This window comes from Tursiops truncatus, chromosome 2 (genome assembly GCF_011762595.2).
Source record: "Tursiops truncatus isolate mTurTru1 chromosome 2, mTurTru1.mat.Y, whole genome shotgun sequence".
NCBI lineage: Eukaryota > Metazoa > Chordata > Mammalia > Artiodactyla > Delphinidae > Tursiops > Tursiops truncatus.
Window position 1 is genome coordinate 118,423,776 of NC_047035.1, and position 15,171 is coordinate 118,438,946.

The 15,171-nt window shown below is 38.2% G+C and overlaps 1 protein-coding gene across 1 annotated transcript in view; it reads right to left on the reverse strand.

The window, feature by feature from the left end:
* Window positions 1-15,171, reverse strand: part of FBXO22 (F-box protein 22) — a 30,273-nt gene that overhangs the window by 13,789 nt on the left and 1,313 nt on the right. The window contains exons 3-5 of the mRNA XM_019951030.3: window positions 5,511-5,598; window positions 4,602-4,697; window positions 448-612 (exon numbers count right to left, since the gene is read on the reverse strand). Of these exons, the coding sequence (XP_019806589.2) occupies window positions 448-612; window positions 4,602-4,697; window positions 5,511-5,598 (349 nt within the window). The remainder of the gene's footprint in view (window positions 1-447; window positions 613-4,601; window positions 4,698-5,510; window positions 5,599-15,171) is intronic.

Genomic DNA, 15,171 nt, shown 5'->3' on the forward strand with positions numbered 1-15,171 from the left:
TGAAACCCGCGCACCTGGAGCCGGTGCTCCGCAATGAGAGAGGCCACCGCAATGAGAAGCCTGCGCACCGCAATGAGAAGCCTGCGCACCGCAATGAAGTGTAGCCCCTGCTCGCCGCAACTAGAGAAAGCCCACGTGCAGCAACAAAGACCCAACATGGCCAAATAATTTTTTAAAAAATAGAAAATGTTCAAAGAGGAAGAAATCCTTCAAAATTCAGAATTAAATACAGAAAATTCATCTCTGGTTCTCTCAGGCTTTAATGTAAGTAAAATAATTTAAAAAGTAAATCCATTCTACCAAAAACAATATTGCACTAGCCTCTGTTAATCACTAATTTGAATTATCCACATCTGCAGTAACGTGTACTTAATTCAGACTCTCTCAAAGTAACAAACAAAATCAATCAACAATACGGGCAATTAATGGTAAATAATAACAACTTACCTACTTCAGTGAGTTGATGCCTTTCTAGTGTTAATTTCTTTGGATCCATAATAAAATGAAAGGGTTTTATTTTTATTCCTTCAATTTGAGGAAATAATAGAGCAAAACCAGATTCTCCAATTTCTATTTCCTGAGGTGGATTGCTACTTGATCCCATTGGCGTCACTAGGAAAAAAGTTAAACAGTTTTGTGAACAGATTCAATAAAAACAGAAGTTTCACCTGGTGTAAATTACCCAGCCACACCTAGGTAACTTCAGTTTAGGTCACTAACATAATCAATAAGGTAACAGGCCACTATGTGAATAAGAGTTTCTCAGCTTTGAAATTTTTAGAGGTATAAGGTCATGATGCCTAAAATTTACTTTCAAATTGTTCAGAAAGAAATGTTTTCATAAACAAAGACAGAAAAAGCAAATGTTGCAAAATTTTTTACAACAGTGAATCTAGATGAAGGATATATGGGTGTTTATTGTACTATTCTATTATTCTTTCCCCTTTTCTATAGGTTTGAAGCTTTTCTAAATGAAAAGTTGGGGGAGGGTAGTAACTACATCTTCACAGCAATTCTACTTGTAAAATTTATCATAGAATATTTGACAATTATATACACTATATATATTGTGTGCATGTAGAACTGAAATACACACACACATATATATATAACTGTATTTGGAGATAAGGCCTTTAAATAAAGAGGCAATTAAGGTTAAATGAGGTCACAAGGGTCAGGCCCTAATCCAGTAAGATTGGTGTCCTTTCAAGAAGAGGAAGAAACATCAGAGATGAAGGCATACAGAGAAAAGAGAAAAAGCTATGTGAGGACCCAGTGAAAAGGCAGGTGGCTGTATGTAAGCCAAAGAATGAAGCCTCAGAAGAAAGGAAAAATGCCAACACCTTGGACTTCCAGACTCCAGAAATGTGAGAAAATAAATTTGTTGTTTAAGCCATCCAGTCTATAGTATTTTGTTATGGCTGCCCTGGCAGATCGATACAAATACTGCAGATTACAAGTTCGCTGAAAACTGTATTTTATATAAATATATAAATACATATTTTATGCACGCACATACATATACACACATATATACATATATCTATACTACATACCTATCTGTATCTATACTCTGTACTACATACCGAAAGTCTGGAAGGTTATGCATCATAAACTTAACAGAGTGGTTAACTCTACTTAAAGCTTAAAGTAGCTTAATTTTTTTCTTTTTTGCTTTTCTAATTTTCCTTTACTTTTTTTTAAAAACAGTAAATGGCTCTTACTAGTATAAAAAAGAAACTCTTAAAAAAAAGTGTTAATAAGCCTTTTAGAAACCAAAGATAGAACAAAATGGAAAAAAAATTTTCAAAGAGAAAATTTCAAAATCTAATCAAACCCCACATAACATATTCTGAATTTAAAAACATGAAAATAAAATTTCAGAGTTTATTATGAGGCCCTCTTCTACAAAAAAATATCAAAACATAAAAGCAATTTTTTTTGTCCGTAGCAGGCCTCAAGACAATCCGAATTAAAAGCCAATAGGCTTTGTTATAGAAATTGACAGGATGCTTCTAAAATATATGTGGAAATGCAAAGGACCTAGATAGCCAGAGCAATTTTTTAAAAGAAGGACATCAAGATCTATGGAAATCAATCTTTAAAAAGAACATCAAGACCTACAGTAATATGACTCTGGCTTAAGGATACACAAATAAATCAATGGAACAGAATCAAATCCAGAAACAGACCCACAAACATACAGCCAATTATTTTTGACAAAGGTGCTGAGACAATTTAATGAGGAAGAAAAGTCTTCAACAAATGGCACTGGAATACCTAGATAAACATATGAAAAAAAATTAACCCTGAACCTACCTTATACCATACACAAAAATTAATTCAAGTTAAGTCACAGAATACTACTCTAGAATTTTAATGAATTACTCATATGCAAAATAACATGAGTCTCAAAAATATTATGTTGTTAAAAATATTTATGTTGAGTGAAAGAGCCAAGATAAAGAGAGTATATAACATGATTCCATTTATATTACATTCACCAACAGGCCAAACTAACCTATGGTCACTGAAACTGGAACTGGGGTTTCCTACGGAAGTAGGGAATGGCAGGAAGAGGGCATGAGGGAACTTCCTGGGGTGATGGAAACATACTAAATATTGACTAGCATGTCAGTTTCACCAGGATATGAATTTGTCAAAACTCATTAAACTGGGGCTTCCCTGGTGGCGCAGTGGTTGAGAGTCAGCCTGCCGACGCAGGGGATGCGGGTTCATGCCCCGGTCTGGGAAGATCCCACGTGCTGCGGAGTGGCTGGGCCCGTGAGCTATGGCCGCTGAGCCTGGGCGTCCAGAGCCTGTGCTCCACAACGGGAGAGGCCACAGCAGAGAGAGGCCCGCGTACCGCAAAACAAAAAAAAAAACTCATTAAACTGTACACTCAGGATTGTGCATTTCACTGTAAGTAAAGTTTACCTCAATTAAGAAAGAAAATGATCTCTGTATATATAAAAATGAACAAATTCTCAAACTTGAAATTTTTCCAACCTAAAGAAGGAAGATGGGTTAGTAGCCAATGGCTATTTTAGAAATAATCACTAACTGTGGCCTAAGAAAAAGGAATCCAATCAACTGTCTTGGTGGAAGTTTTTCTGTGACATATGTGGAACAAAGAAAGTGCTCAGCTGTGGGAACAAGAATCAATAAGAAGGGTAAGGAGTAGGTCCAAGAAAACACAAGAGGACAAGTCCCGACTAAAGGGAGTTGGAATGATACTCACTCCCGACATGAAGATCGTTAAGAGAACTTAGGAAGATGACCAACTGCTCTGAAACATGGCAAACATGAGAGGAAGGCTTCAGGTAGACTGCCCACCCCTCACTATGGGGTCATGGAGGCAAGAGTGTTGCCCAGGTTGGCCCGCCCTCTCCTGTCCCTAACCCCCAGCTGAAATTTTAAAGAGGAGAACCTTAGTCATGCTTTGAGGACGCCACAGAGTGTAGGGTGGGGAGACCTAACCAAATGATGTAAGAAATGAAAGCTATGTTTCTACAGAAGCATTTGTTAATAACTAATAATGGTAAAAACTAGATCACTCATTTAAGGAAAATTCGAAAGTTAAAAGAAAATCAGTCACTGCCGTCATTTTTTTTAATCCAATGAGAAACAAAATTTGTGGTGATGGGGCTGATATAATAGTATAGGGGTGGGAGCTGATAGCAGGAGGGATGAAACAGTCCCCCATCAACCATACATTTACCCTTATTCATCTGTAAACACTTGAAATCCTTTGTAGTTCATTGTACAAGACTCCTAAATTCCAATCAAAAGTCTCTCAGTGAAGATTAAAAATGCCATTTACAGAGTGCAACAAGAAATAATAATAGCTAACATTTAGTTACCACTTATTGCATATCTTTATTCTAAATGCTGTACATGTGCTAACTCATTTAATCCTCAAACCCTCTGAAGAAGGTACTATCAATCACCCCCATGTAATAGATGGGGAAACTGAAGCCCCATGAGGTCAGCTAACTCGCCCAAAGTCATACCGATACTAAAGTGGTACAGCTGGGAATCCCCATCTAGGGATGCGAACCACTGCACCATGACAGCTTTAACAGGATCCCACTCCCCCCATTAGATACAGAAGTCAAAATAATTAAAACCAGCAAAAATTCACCAGTAGCAAACTTGGAAAGTTCCTGCTATAAACTTCAAACAGTGGCAGCCAAGCAGAGAAAGTTTCCTAGTAAGGCCTACTGCAACTCCTGATCCCAGCCCTACCTCACCCCATCCACCAGAAACAGTTCTGGCTGAACTGACGAAAGTAAGAATGCTTGCTAATACTTCCCAGTTTGTAGAAAGGAAGAATGAGATCTCTGTCCCCTTATGAATGGCTCCTGGAAAGATATGAATTAGATTTGGTTTACATGGACAGCCCTGAGATTTGAAATATTAACCACAATAACCTAAGGAAAATTAATATAAGTGAAATATAATACGATGGTATATATGACCAACTTTATTGTACTTTGGATGGCCAAAAATATAAACATGCTGTTAGCTACAAATAACCCACCAATCTATAGGACCCTACATTAATGCAAAGCAAGGAAATCAAGTTGGTATTCTCTCACCTACAATCCCTGGGGTCACAATCCCAAGGACTTGGCATTGTTTTGGGAACAGCTTCTCAAGGGCAAATGCTGCTTCCATAGAAGTTCTTTTCCTGGCTGTAATAACACAGGAAAATTATTCGATGTCATCCATTTAAGGTCAAATTTGATGAGGAAGGGGGAAAAAAAGCAAATATTAAATTATTTTACACGAGAACACTTTACAAGGAAGTCTAAAAACTTTGATTAAAAACAAAAAAGTTTTTCTGTTTTGAGCCCTTGTTTTATACGTTAAATTCTAAATCTGACCTTAAACATTGCCAGTTTGCCGCCTTCTACTTGTTCACATACTGCTTCTGCCTCAATGACAGCAGCAGCAGCAGCTGATTTTCAGATTTACTATTATACCTTTCTGTTCAGCTGATATTAAAGAATAATGACTTTTCTACCACACTGTCACCTGGATTCAAATCAGACAATGATAATCCACTATCCAAGTCTAACTCTGGGCCTCAGTGTGCCCAACATGGGATAGAGTCTGCTTCTTCGTTTAGCAAGCCAAGAATGCACAGTATCTACAGATAACCTTGGTAAATGGTCATCCAATACAATAAAAGGCTTGAATACCCAAAGACATCCTGTTTTAATAGTAAAAAGAAGTGCCTGGAGGATTCAAGTATTTCAAAAAGAGAAAAACACCTTACTAAAGTAAAGAATTTGTTTCAATTGTACCACAAGGTTTAGAAATCAATCTTCAAAGCAAAAGGGCTTCTAAAAGTTCAAAGACAGCATATTCATGCATTCTCCAGGGAGTAGACCCATAGCCTCAGAAAGTCAGTAACTCTCAGAATGAGAATAGTATTTATCTCCAAAAAGATGTACACAGGGAACAAAAAAAAAAAATCCAAAACTTTTTCCTTTGATATTCACCTCTCTTATGGCCACGACACTCCTCCAGACTAATGAAAGTTTCTGAATCAGCCATGTAAAGAACTGTCTGTGGTAAGATATGGACATTCTGCAAAGGGAAAAAAAAAAAAATCAGAACCTGATCACACAAATCTATGAATGCTTTTGTGGTCCCTTAAATTTCTGCCCTGGTCCAAACTACTGTTGCCCTACCCTCCCTTCAGGTCAGTATTGGCATTCTGAGTCGATCCATTTCTCACTCATTTTTCACTCATTTCTCACTCATGAGCTTTCATTTTCAGTTCATTCATTTGTTGAGCATCTATTATTTCTTCAAGTCAAACTCATTCCAGCTTGACTCAAGAAGTTCATTTTCACAATAATGTAAGCTCTTAAACAAAAACATTAAGTACCAGCAAAAGATTCCACTTGCTTTATGTGAACAGGTACCACAGCAACAGAAACATCTCAGCAACAGAGGGAAGGTATACAGACCGTATCATTCCTCTTTTCATTGCCTACCGAATTAAATAATCCAGGTCTTCACTTCCAGCGTGCCAACTAGTTTCCTACAGGAATCTATTGCTCACTACTATCCAGACAAGCCCGCTTCTGTATATATTCTTCTGCAGCTCTCTTCCTTTTGTACTTGATTTAAGATTGTTTCCCTTAAGAAACAGCGTTAAGTGCCAGACCCTCTATAAAACCTTTTCCTAGACTTCCTTAGGACCTCTGACCTCACATGCGACATCCCTGACATCCCAGTCATTCTTGTTTGTGTCTTATCTCCACTTACAAGGGAGGGCTGTAAGCCCTTACAACTTGGGCTTATTTGTTTTCCACCAAAATTCGTAACAGACAAGTGGCAAAGTGGCTCAACTAAATGAAAAGGTGAACATATTTTTCCTCCTAAGCTGGTTATTTTCAAAGATTTTTACTATCAAAATGGAATGAAGAAGTGAGCATATAGCAAAGCCTCAACACTGACTAAATGAAAAAGAAATGTTGATTTCGGAAAGTTAAGATGTTTCAGAATAGATTCCATATAGACAAACTCATAAAACATACTGAGATAGAATGATGACCCTGAGGTCGCTTAAGGGCTGGATAAGACCTATGGATATAGTTTCCTTGGTCCACAAGGCATTTTCAAAGAATATAATTTGGGGAGGAGTGGCTAAGATAACAGAGTGATAAGACCTTGACTCACATCCTACCACAGGCACTCTAAAATTACAACTATTTATAGAGGAACTATTGATGAGAACAACTTCAAGACTAGCAGAAAAAATTTTCCACAACTAAAGACATAAAGAAGGAACCACCATGAGAAGGGCAGAATGGGGAAACTGGAGATACAGTATAGTCAAGACCCACACCCCTGAATAGGTGACCTACAAATGGGAGGATAATCACAATTGCAGAGGTTCTCCACAAGGAGTGAGGGATCCGAGCCCCACATTGGACTCTCCAGCCCAGGGGTCCTGCACCACGAAGATGAGGCCCCAGAACATCTGGCTATGAAGGCCAGCGGGGCTTGTGTACAGAAGAGCCGGAGGGCTGGAGGAAACAGAGACTCTGTTCATAGAGGGTGCATGCAAAATCTCATATGCCCTGAGTCCCAGCTAAGAGGCAGTAATTTGAAAGGAGCCTGGGTCAGACATACTTCCTGATCTTGGAGAGCCTCCTGGAGAGGCAGGAGGCAACTGGGACTCTCCCTAGGGACAGAGACACTAGCAGCAGCCATTTACAGGAACTTGTTCTAGCAGGAAAACACTGATGCTGGCTAGCACCATTTTGGAGTCCTCCCTCTAGTCTACTAGTGCCGAGGGCTTACCTACCCACCAGCTCCAGCCCCTTCTCCAGGCCACACAGCCAACTTCACCAGGACCCAGCCCCACCCACCAGCAGCTGGCAGCCTCCACATGAGGAGCACCTGGCAGCCAATAAGGCTGGGGGGCCAGCCTTGCCTACCAGCACACCCACAGTAATGAGCCCTGCCACAGCAGAAGGGCCCTTGCAGCCCACAGAAGGGGCATCCCTAGAGGATATAACTCTGGTGACCAGAGGAAACTGTGCTCCTGGGCTCCACAGGACATCTCCTACTTCTCCAAGATCAGGAAGCATAAATGACCTGCCTAATACAAAGAAATAAAAACAGAAAAATCAGGCAAAATGAAGTGAGAGAGGAATATGTCCCAAACAAAGGAACAAGACAAAATCCCAGAGGAAAAAGTAAGTGAAGAGAGATAAGCAATCTACCTGATAAAGAGTTCAAGATGACGATTACAAAGATGCTCAGTGAAATCAGGAAAAGAATGGACACAGTGAGAAGTTTAACGTAAGTGATAAAGAAGAATCAAACAGATCTGAAAAACACAATAGCTGAAGTAAAAATCACACTAGAAAGAATCAACAGTAGCTTAGATGATACAGAGGAATGGATGAGTGTACTAAAATATACAGTACAAACTACTCAAACTGAACAGAACAAAAAAATTGTTTTAATGACAATAGTTTAAGAAACCTCTGGGACAACACCAAGAGTACTAACATTTACAATATAGGGGTCCCAGAAGTCGAGGAGAGAGAAAGAGGCAGAGAACTTATTTGAAGAACAGTAGCTAAAAACTTCCCTAATCTGGGAAAGGAAACAGACATCCAGGTCCAGGAAGCACAGTCCCAAACAAGATGAACTCAGAGGTCCACACCAAGACACACTGTTATTAAAAGGGCAAAAATTAAAGATTAAGAGAGAATCTTAAAAGGACCAAGGGAAAAGCAACTAGTTAGGTACAAGGGAATTCCAATAACACTGTCAGCAAATTTTTCAGTAGACACTTTGCAGGCCAGAAGGGAATGGCATGATATATTCAATGTGATGAAAGGAAAAAATACACAACCAAGAACAGTCTATCTGGCAAGGCTATTATTCAGATTTGAAGGAGCGATATAGAGTTTTACAGACAAGCAAATCCTAAGAGTTCAGCACCTGTAAACAGCCTTTATAAGAAATGTTTAAGGGACTTCTCTAAACAGAAAAGAAAAACACCACACTAGGCAATATAAAAATCTAGTAGGAAGGTTAAAAGACAAAAGTAATAAAATCATCTATATCCACAAAAAGTAGTTAAGGGACACAAACAAACAAACAAAAAAGGAAAATATAATGTAAAAGAAACAATAAAAGGTGGGGGTGGATGCAGGTTTGTTAGAATGTGTTTGAACTTAAGAATCGTCAACTTAAAATAATCACAAATATATACATAGGCTGTTATATATGAACCTCAAGGTAATTACAAACCAAAAATCTATAATAGATACACACACAGGGCTTCCCTGGTGGCGCAGAGATTAAGAATCTGCCTGCCAATGCAGGGGACACGGGTTCAAGCCCTGGTCCGGGAAGATCCCACATGCCGCAGAGCAACTAAGCCCGCAAGCCACAACTACTGCGCCTGCGCTCTAGAGCCCGTGAGCCACAACTACTGAAGCCCTCACGCCTACAGCCCGTGCTCCGCAACAAGAGAAGCCACCATGATGAGAAGCCCACGCATCTCAACAAAGAGTAGCCCCCACTCGCCACAACTAGAGAAAGCCTGCACACAGCAAAGAAGACCAAAACGCAGCCAATAAAATAAAATAAAACAAATTAAAAAAAAAAAGATACACACACACACACACACACACACACACACACACACACACACATGATAAAGGAATCCAAACCTAACACTAAGGATAGTCATCAAATCACAAGGGAGGCAAGCAAAAGAAGCAAAAAAGAACTACAAAAGCAACCTGGAAACAATGAACAAAACAGCAGTAAGTACATACTTATCAATTATTAATTTAAATGTAAACGGACTAAATGCTCCAATCAAAAGACACAGACTGGCTGAATGGGTGAAAAAATAAGACCCTTATACATAGTGCCTAGAAGAAACTCACTTCAGATCTAAAGACACACACACTGAAAGTAAGGGGATGGAAAAAGGTATTCCATGGAAATGGAAATGAAAAGCAAGCTGGGTAGCATTACTTTGATAAATGGATTGATCCAGCAAGATATAACAATTGTAAATATATATGCACCCAAAAAGGGAGCACCTAAATACATAAACCAAATAGAAACAAAGGGAGAAAGTCCCAGTAACAAAATAATAGTAGAGGACTTTAACACCCCACTTACATCAATGGACAGATCATTCAGAGAGAAGATCAACAAGGAAACACTGGCCTTAAACAATACATTACGATAGACAGACTTAATAGCTATAACATATAGAACATTCCATCCAAAAGCAGCAGAATACACATTATTTTCAAGTGCACATCAAACACTCTCTAGGGTAGATAACATTCTAGGCCACAGAACAAGTCTCGATAAATTTAAGAAGACTGAAATCACATCCAGCATCTTTTCTGACCACGACACTATGAGACTAGAAATTAACCACAAGAAAAAAAAATGGCAAAAAAACACTGGTGGGCCAAACAATATGTGACTAAGTAACCAAAGGGTAACTGAAGAAATCAAATACCTGGTGACAAGAAAAATATACCTGGTGACAAATGAATATGGAAACACGATCCAAAATCTGTGGGATGCAGCAAAAGCAGTTCTAAGAGGTAAGTTTATAGCAATGCAAGCCTACCTCAGAATACAAGAAAAATCTCAGTACAAAACCTAACCTTATACCTAAAGGAACTAGAAAAAGAAGAACACCACACAAACCCAGTTAGAAGAAATCATAAAGCTCAGAGCAGAAATAAATGAAATAGAGACAGTAAAACAACAGGAAAGAGCAAAGAAACTAAGTACTGGTTCTGTGAAAAGATAAACAAAATTTAGATAAACCTTTAGCCAGACTCATCAAGAAAAAGAGAGCTGAAATCAGTAAAATAAAACGATCAAGGAGATGTTACAACTGACATCACAAAAATACAAAAGATCTGAAGAGATTACTATCAACAATTACATGCCATGGGCTTCCCTGTGGCCCAGTGGTTGAGAGTCTGCCTGCCGATGCAGGGGACACGGTTTCGTGCCCCGGTCAGGGAAGATCCCACATGCCGCGGAGCAGCTGGGCCCGTGAGCCATGGCCGCTGAGCCTGCGCATCTGGAGCCTGTGCTCCACAACGGGAGAGGCCACAACAGTGAGAGGCCCGCATACCGCAAAAAAAAAAAAAAAACCAAAAACCAATTACATGCCAATAAAATGGACAACCTAGAAGAAAGGGATAAATTTCTAGCAACATATAATATCCTAAGACTGAATCAGAAAGAAACAGAAAATATGAACAGACCAACTAGCAACACTGAAACTGAATCAGTAGTTTAAAAACTCCCAAACAAAAGTTCAGGACCATGGAGCTTCACGGGTGAATTCTACCAAACATTTAGAGTTAACACCTATCCTTCTCAAATTATTCCAAAAAAAAGAAGAGGAAGAAATGCTTCCAAACTCATTCTTATGAGGCATCACCCTGTACCAAAACCAGATAAAGACACCACAAAAAAGGAAAATTACAAGCCAATACCCCTGATGAACATAGATGCAAAACTCCTCAACAAAGTATAAAAACACCAAATACATTAAAAGAATTATACACCATGATCAAGTGGAATTTATCCCAGGGATGCAAGGATGGTTCAATATCTGCAAGTCAATCCATGTAATACACCACATGAACAAACTTAAGAATAAAAATATGATCATCTCAATAAATGCAGAAAAAGTTTTTGACAAAATTCAATATCCATTTATGATAATAACTCCAGAAAGTGGATATAGAGGAAACATACCTCTACATAATAAAGGCCATATATGACAAACTCACAGCTAACATCATACTAAATAGACACCATACTAAATAGTAAGAAGCTGAAAGAAAACATTTCCTCTAAGATTAGGAACAAGACAAGGATGCCCACTCTCGCCACCTTCATTCAACATAGTATTGCAAGTTCTAGCCATGGCAATCAGACAAGAAAAAGAAATAAATGGAATCCAAATTGGAAAGGAAGAGGTAAAGCTCTCACTGTTTGCAGATAACATAATACTATATATAGAATACCCTAAAGAAACTACCAAAAAAATATTAGAGCTATTAACTGAATTCAGTAGTTTCAGGATACAAAATTAATATACAGAAATCTGTTGTGTTTCTATACACTAACAAAGAACTATCAGAAAGAGAAATTAAGAAAACATCATTTATATCAAAAAGAACTGGGACTTCCTTGGTGGTCCAGTTAAGACTCCATGCTCCCAATGCAGGGGGCCTGGGTTCAATCCCTGGTCAGGGAGCTAGATCCCGCATGCCCAAACTAAAAGAGCCAGCATGCTGCAACTAAAGATCCTGCATGCTGCAACTAAAGATCCCACATGCCGCAATTAAAATGATCCCACACGCAGCAACAAAGATCCCACATGCCGCAGCCTAAATAATAGGTATTAAAAAAATAATAAAAGGGACTTCCCTGGTGGTCCAGTGGTAAAGAATCTGCCTTCCAACACAGGGAACGTGGGTTCGATCCCTGTTTGGGGAATTAAGATCCCACATGCTGCAGGGCAACTAAGCCCGCACACCACAACTATTGCACTCACACACCTCAATGAGTGAGCCCACATGCCGCAAACTACAGAGCCCACCCACCACAACTAGAGAGAAGCCCAAGCGCTGTAATGAAGAGACCGTGTGCCACAATGAAAGATCCTCCATGCCTCAACGAAGATCCCATGTGCCTCAACTAAGACCCAATGCAGCCAAAAAAATAAAGAAAATAATTTAAATAAAAAAACCCTAGGAATAAAATAACCAAGGAGGTAAAAGGCCTGTACTCAGAAAATCATAAGACACTGATGAAAGAAACGGAAGATGACACAAATGGAAAGATATGCTCTGGTCATCAACTGAAGAATTAATATTGTGAAAATGACCATACACCCCAATGTACTATAGGTTCAATGCAATCCCTATGAAAATACCAAAAGGCATTTTCATAAAACTACAACAAATAATTCTAAAATTTGTATGGAAACACAAAGGACCCGGAATAGCCAAAACCACCTTGAGAAAAAAGAACAAGGCTGGAGGTATCACGTTCCATGATTTCAAACTATACTACAGTAATCAAAACACTGTGGTACTGGCACAAAAACAGACACATAGATCAATGTAACAGAATAGAGTCCAGAAATAAACCCACACTTACATAGTCAATTCACCTATGATGAAGGAGGCAAGAATATACAATGGGGAAAAGACAGCCTCTTCAATAAATGGTGTTGGGAAAACTGAAGAGCTACATGCAGAAGAATCAAACTAGACTACTTTCTCACACTGTACACAAAAATAAACTCAAAAGGCATTAAAGACTTAAATGTAGTACCTAAAACCATAAAACTACTAGAAGAAAACATAGGCAGTACACTCTTTGACATGAGTCTTCACAATATTTTTTGGATATGTGTTCTCAGGCAAGGGAAACAAAAGCAAAAATAAACAAATGGGACTACATCAAACTAAAAAGCTTTTGCACAGTGAAAGAAACTATCAACAAAATCAAAAGGCAGCCTACTGAATGGGAGAAGATATTTGCAAACAATATGTATCTCTTATGGGGGTTAACATCCAAAATCTACAAAGAACTCATATAACTTATCCAAAAAAACAAACAACACAATTAATAAATAGGCAGAGTAAAGCAACCATACTTCAATAAAAATTATTTATATATAAAAAAAGGTAGAGAACCTGCATAGACTCCAAAGAAGACTTACAGACAAGCAACAGACACATGAAAAGATGTTCAACATCACTAATCATCAGAGAAGTGCAAATCAAAACCATAACAAGATACCACCTCATACTAGTCAGAATAGGTACTATCAAAGAGAAGAAACAATAAGTGTTGGCAAGGATGCAGAGAAAAGGTAACTTCATGCATCGTTGATGGGAATGTAAAATGATATAGCCACTGTAGAAAACAGTATGAAAGTTCCTCAAAAAATTAAAAACAGAACTACCATATGACCAGCAATACCACCTCTGGGTATTTTTCTGGGAGGAAAAAAAAAACAAACAAAAACACTAATTTGAATAGATATATGCACTGCAGCATTATTTACAATAGCCAAGATACAGAAGCAACCTAAGTGCCCACAAATAGATGAACGGATAAAGATGTGGTATACCTACAATGTGATATTACTCAGCCATAAAAAAAGAATGAAATCTTGCCATTTGTGACAATACAGATGGACCTAGAGGGTATTAGGCTAAGTAAAATAAGTCAGAGAAAGGCAAACATCATATGATTTAACTTATATGTGGAATCTAAAAAACAAAACAAATGAACAAATGTAACAAGTCAGAAACAATCATAGATAGAGAATAAACAGGTGGTTGTCATTGGGGAGGGAAGTTGGGGGATGAGTAAAACAGGTAAGGGAGATTAAGAGGTACAACCTCCCTGTTACAGAATAAATGAGTCCCAGGGATGAAATGTACAGCATGGGGAATATAATCAATATTATAATAACTCTGTACGGTGACAGAGGAGAACTAGACTTATGGCGATCATTCTGTAATGTATAGAAATATTAAATCACTATATTGTGCATCTGGAACTAACTTAGTGATGTAAGTTAAGTATACTTAAATTGTAAAATAATTAATTTTCCCGAAGAAAACAAAGCAGACAGACACACACACGTATTTCGGTTGCCAACATTTAAAATTCCCACAAAATATTTATATAAAATGTGGATTTATTTTGAAAAAGTAGACATTCTGGCAACACTTATTAGACTGCATTCCCCTTGACTGGGGCCAAGGAGAAGCAAGCACTATCTGGTCTGCCATAGCCCTATCACTTTTTATGATGGCACACTGAGTCATCCACCCACTGTGAGTTACCTAACTCTGGAGTCATTTGAGTTTGTGATGCTGGGTATAGTGAGTAAAGGAGAGAGAATTTAAGAGATTTAGGTGTTAGTGCTGACTCTGCCATAAACCAGCAGAATAACTCCTGGAAGTGCTTAGGCCCTGGGTTTCCTATTCTTAAAGTTTGGAAGTCTAACCCTGAGGTTTTATGATTCTCTTTTCTGGTACGTATTGAGAAGCAACTGCTGAATTTTCCTTCCCAAGTCTCACTAGAAGTGACAGTGGCAATCATCAACATGAAATGTTCTCAAAGCAAAATAGAAGACAACTAGAACCTCATTTAAAGAAGTTCCAAATGACAAGATGTCTTATAAAATTTTCAGTGGATTTTAAAATATTTCTAGTAAAAATGCTAAATCAACTTTCTTTATGGCTATAAAGTATCATGTCTACTAGATAATTTGGCAAACACAAAGAAAAAGAGCATGAATGATTTGGACAAGGTTTTCATGTTTTTGTCTCCACACTAGAGTTTTCTACAATGTATAAATTTCTTTAAGGGTATTAGTATATGAATTTTAGTAATGATATTAATAGAGAATAATACTTTCAATTATTGAAAACATTATATTCCTGGCACTGTAGGTAATGTTACATGGGTTAACTTTTCATTATTTAATCCTTACAACTCTGTAAGAGTGTAAACGGCATTATTTTCTTTTCATTTTACAGGCTCAGAGGGTTTAGGTAACATTTTCAAAGTCACACAGCTAGTATGTGCCAAAGC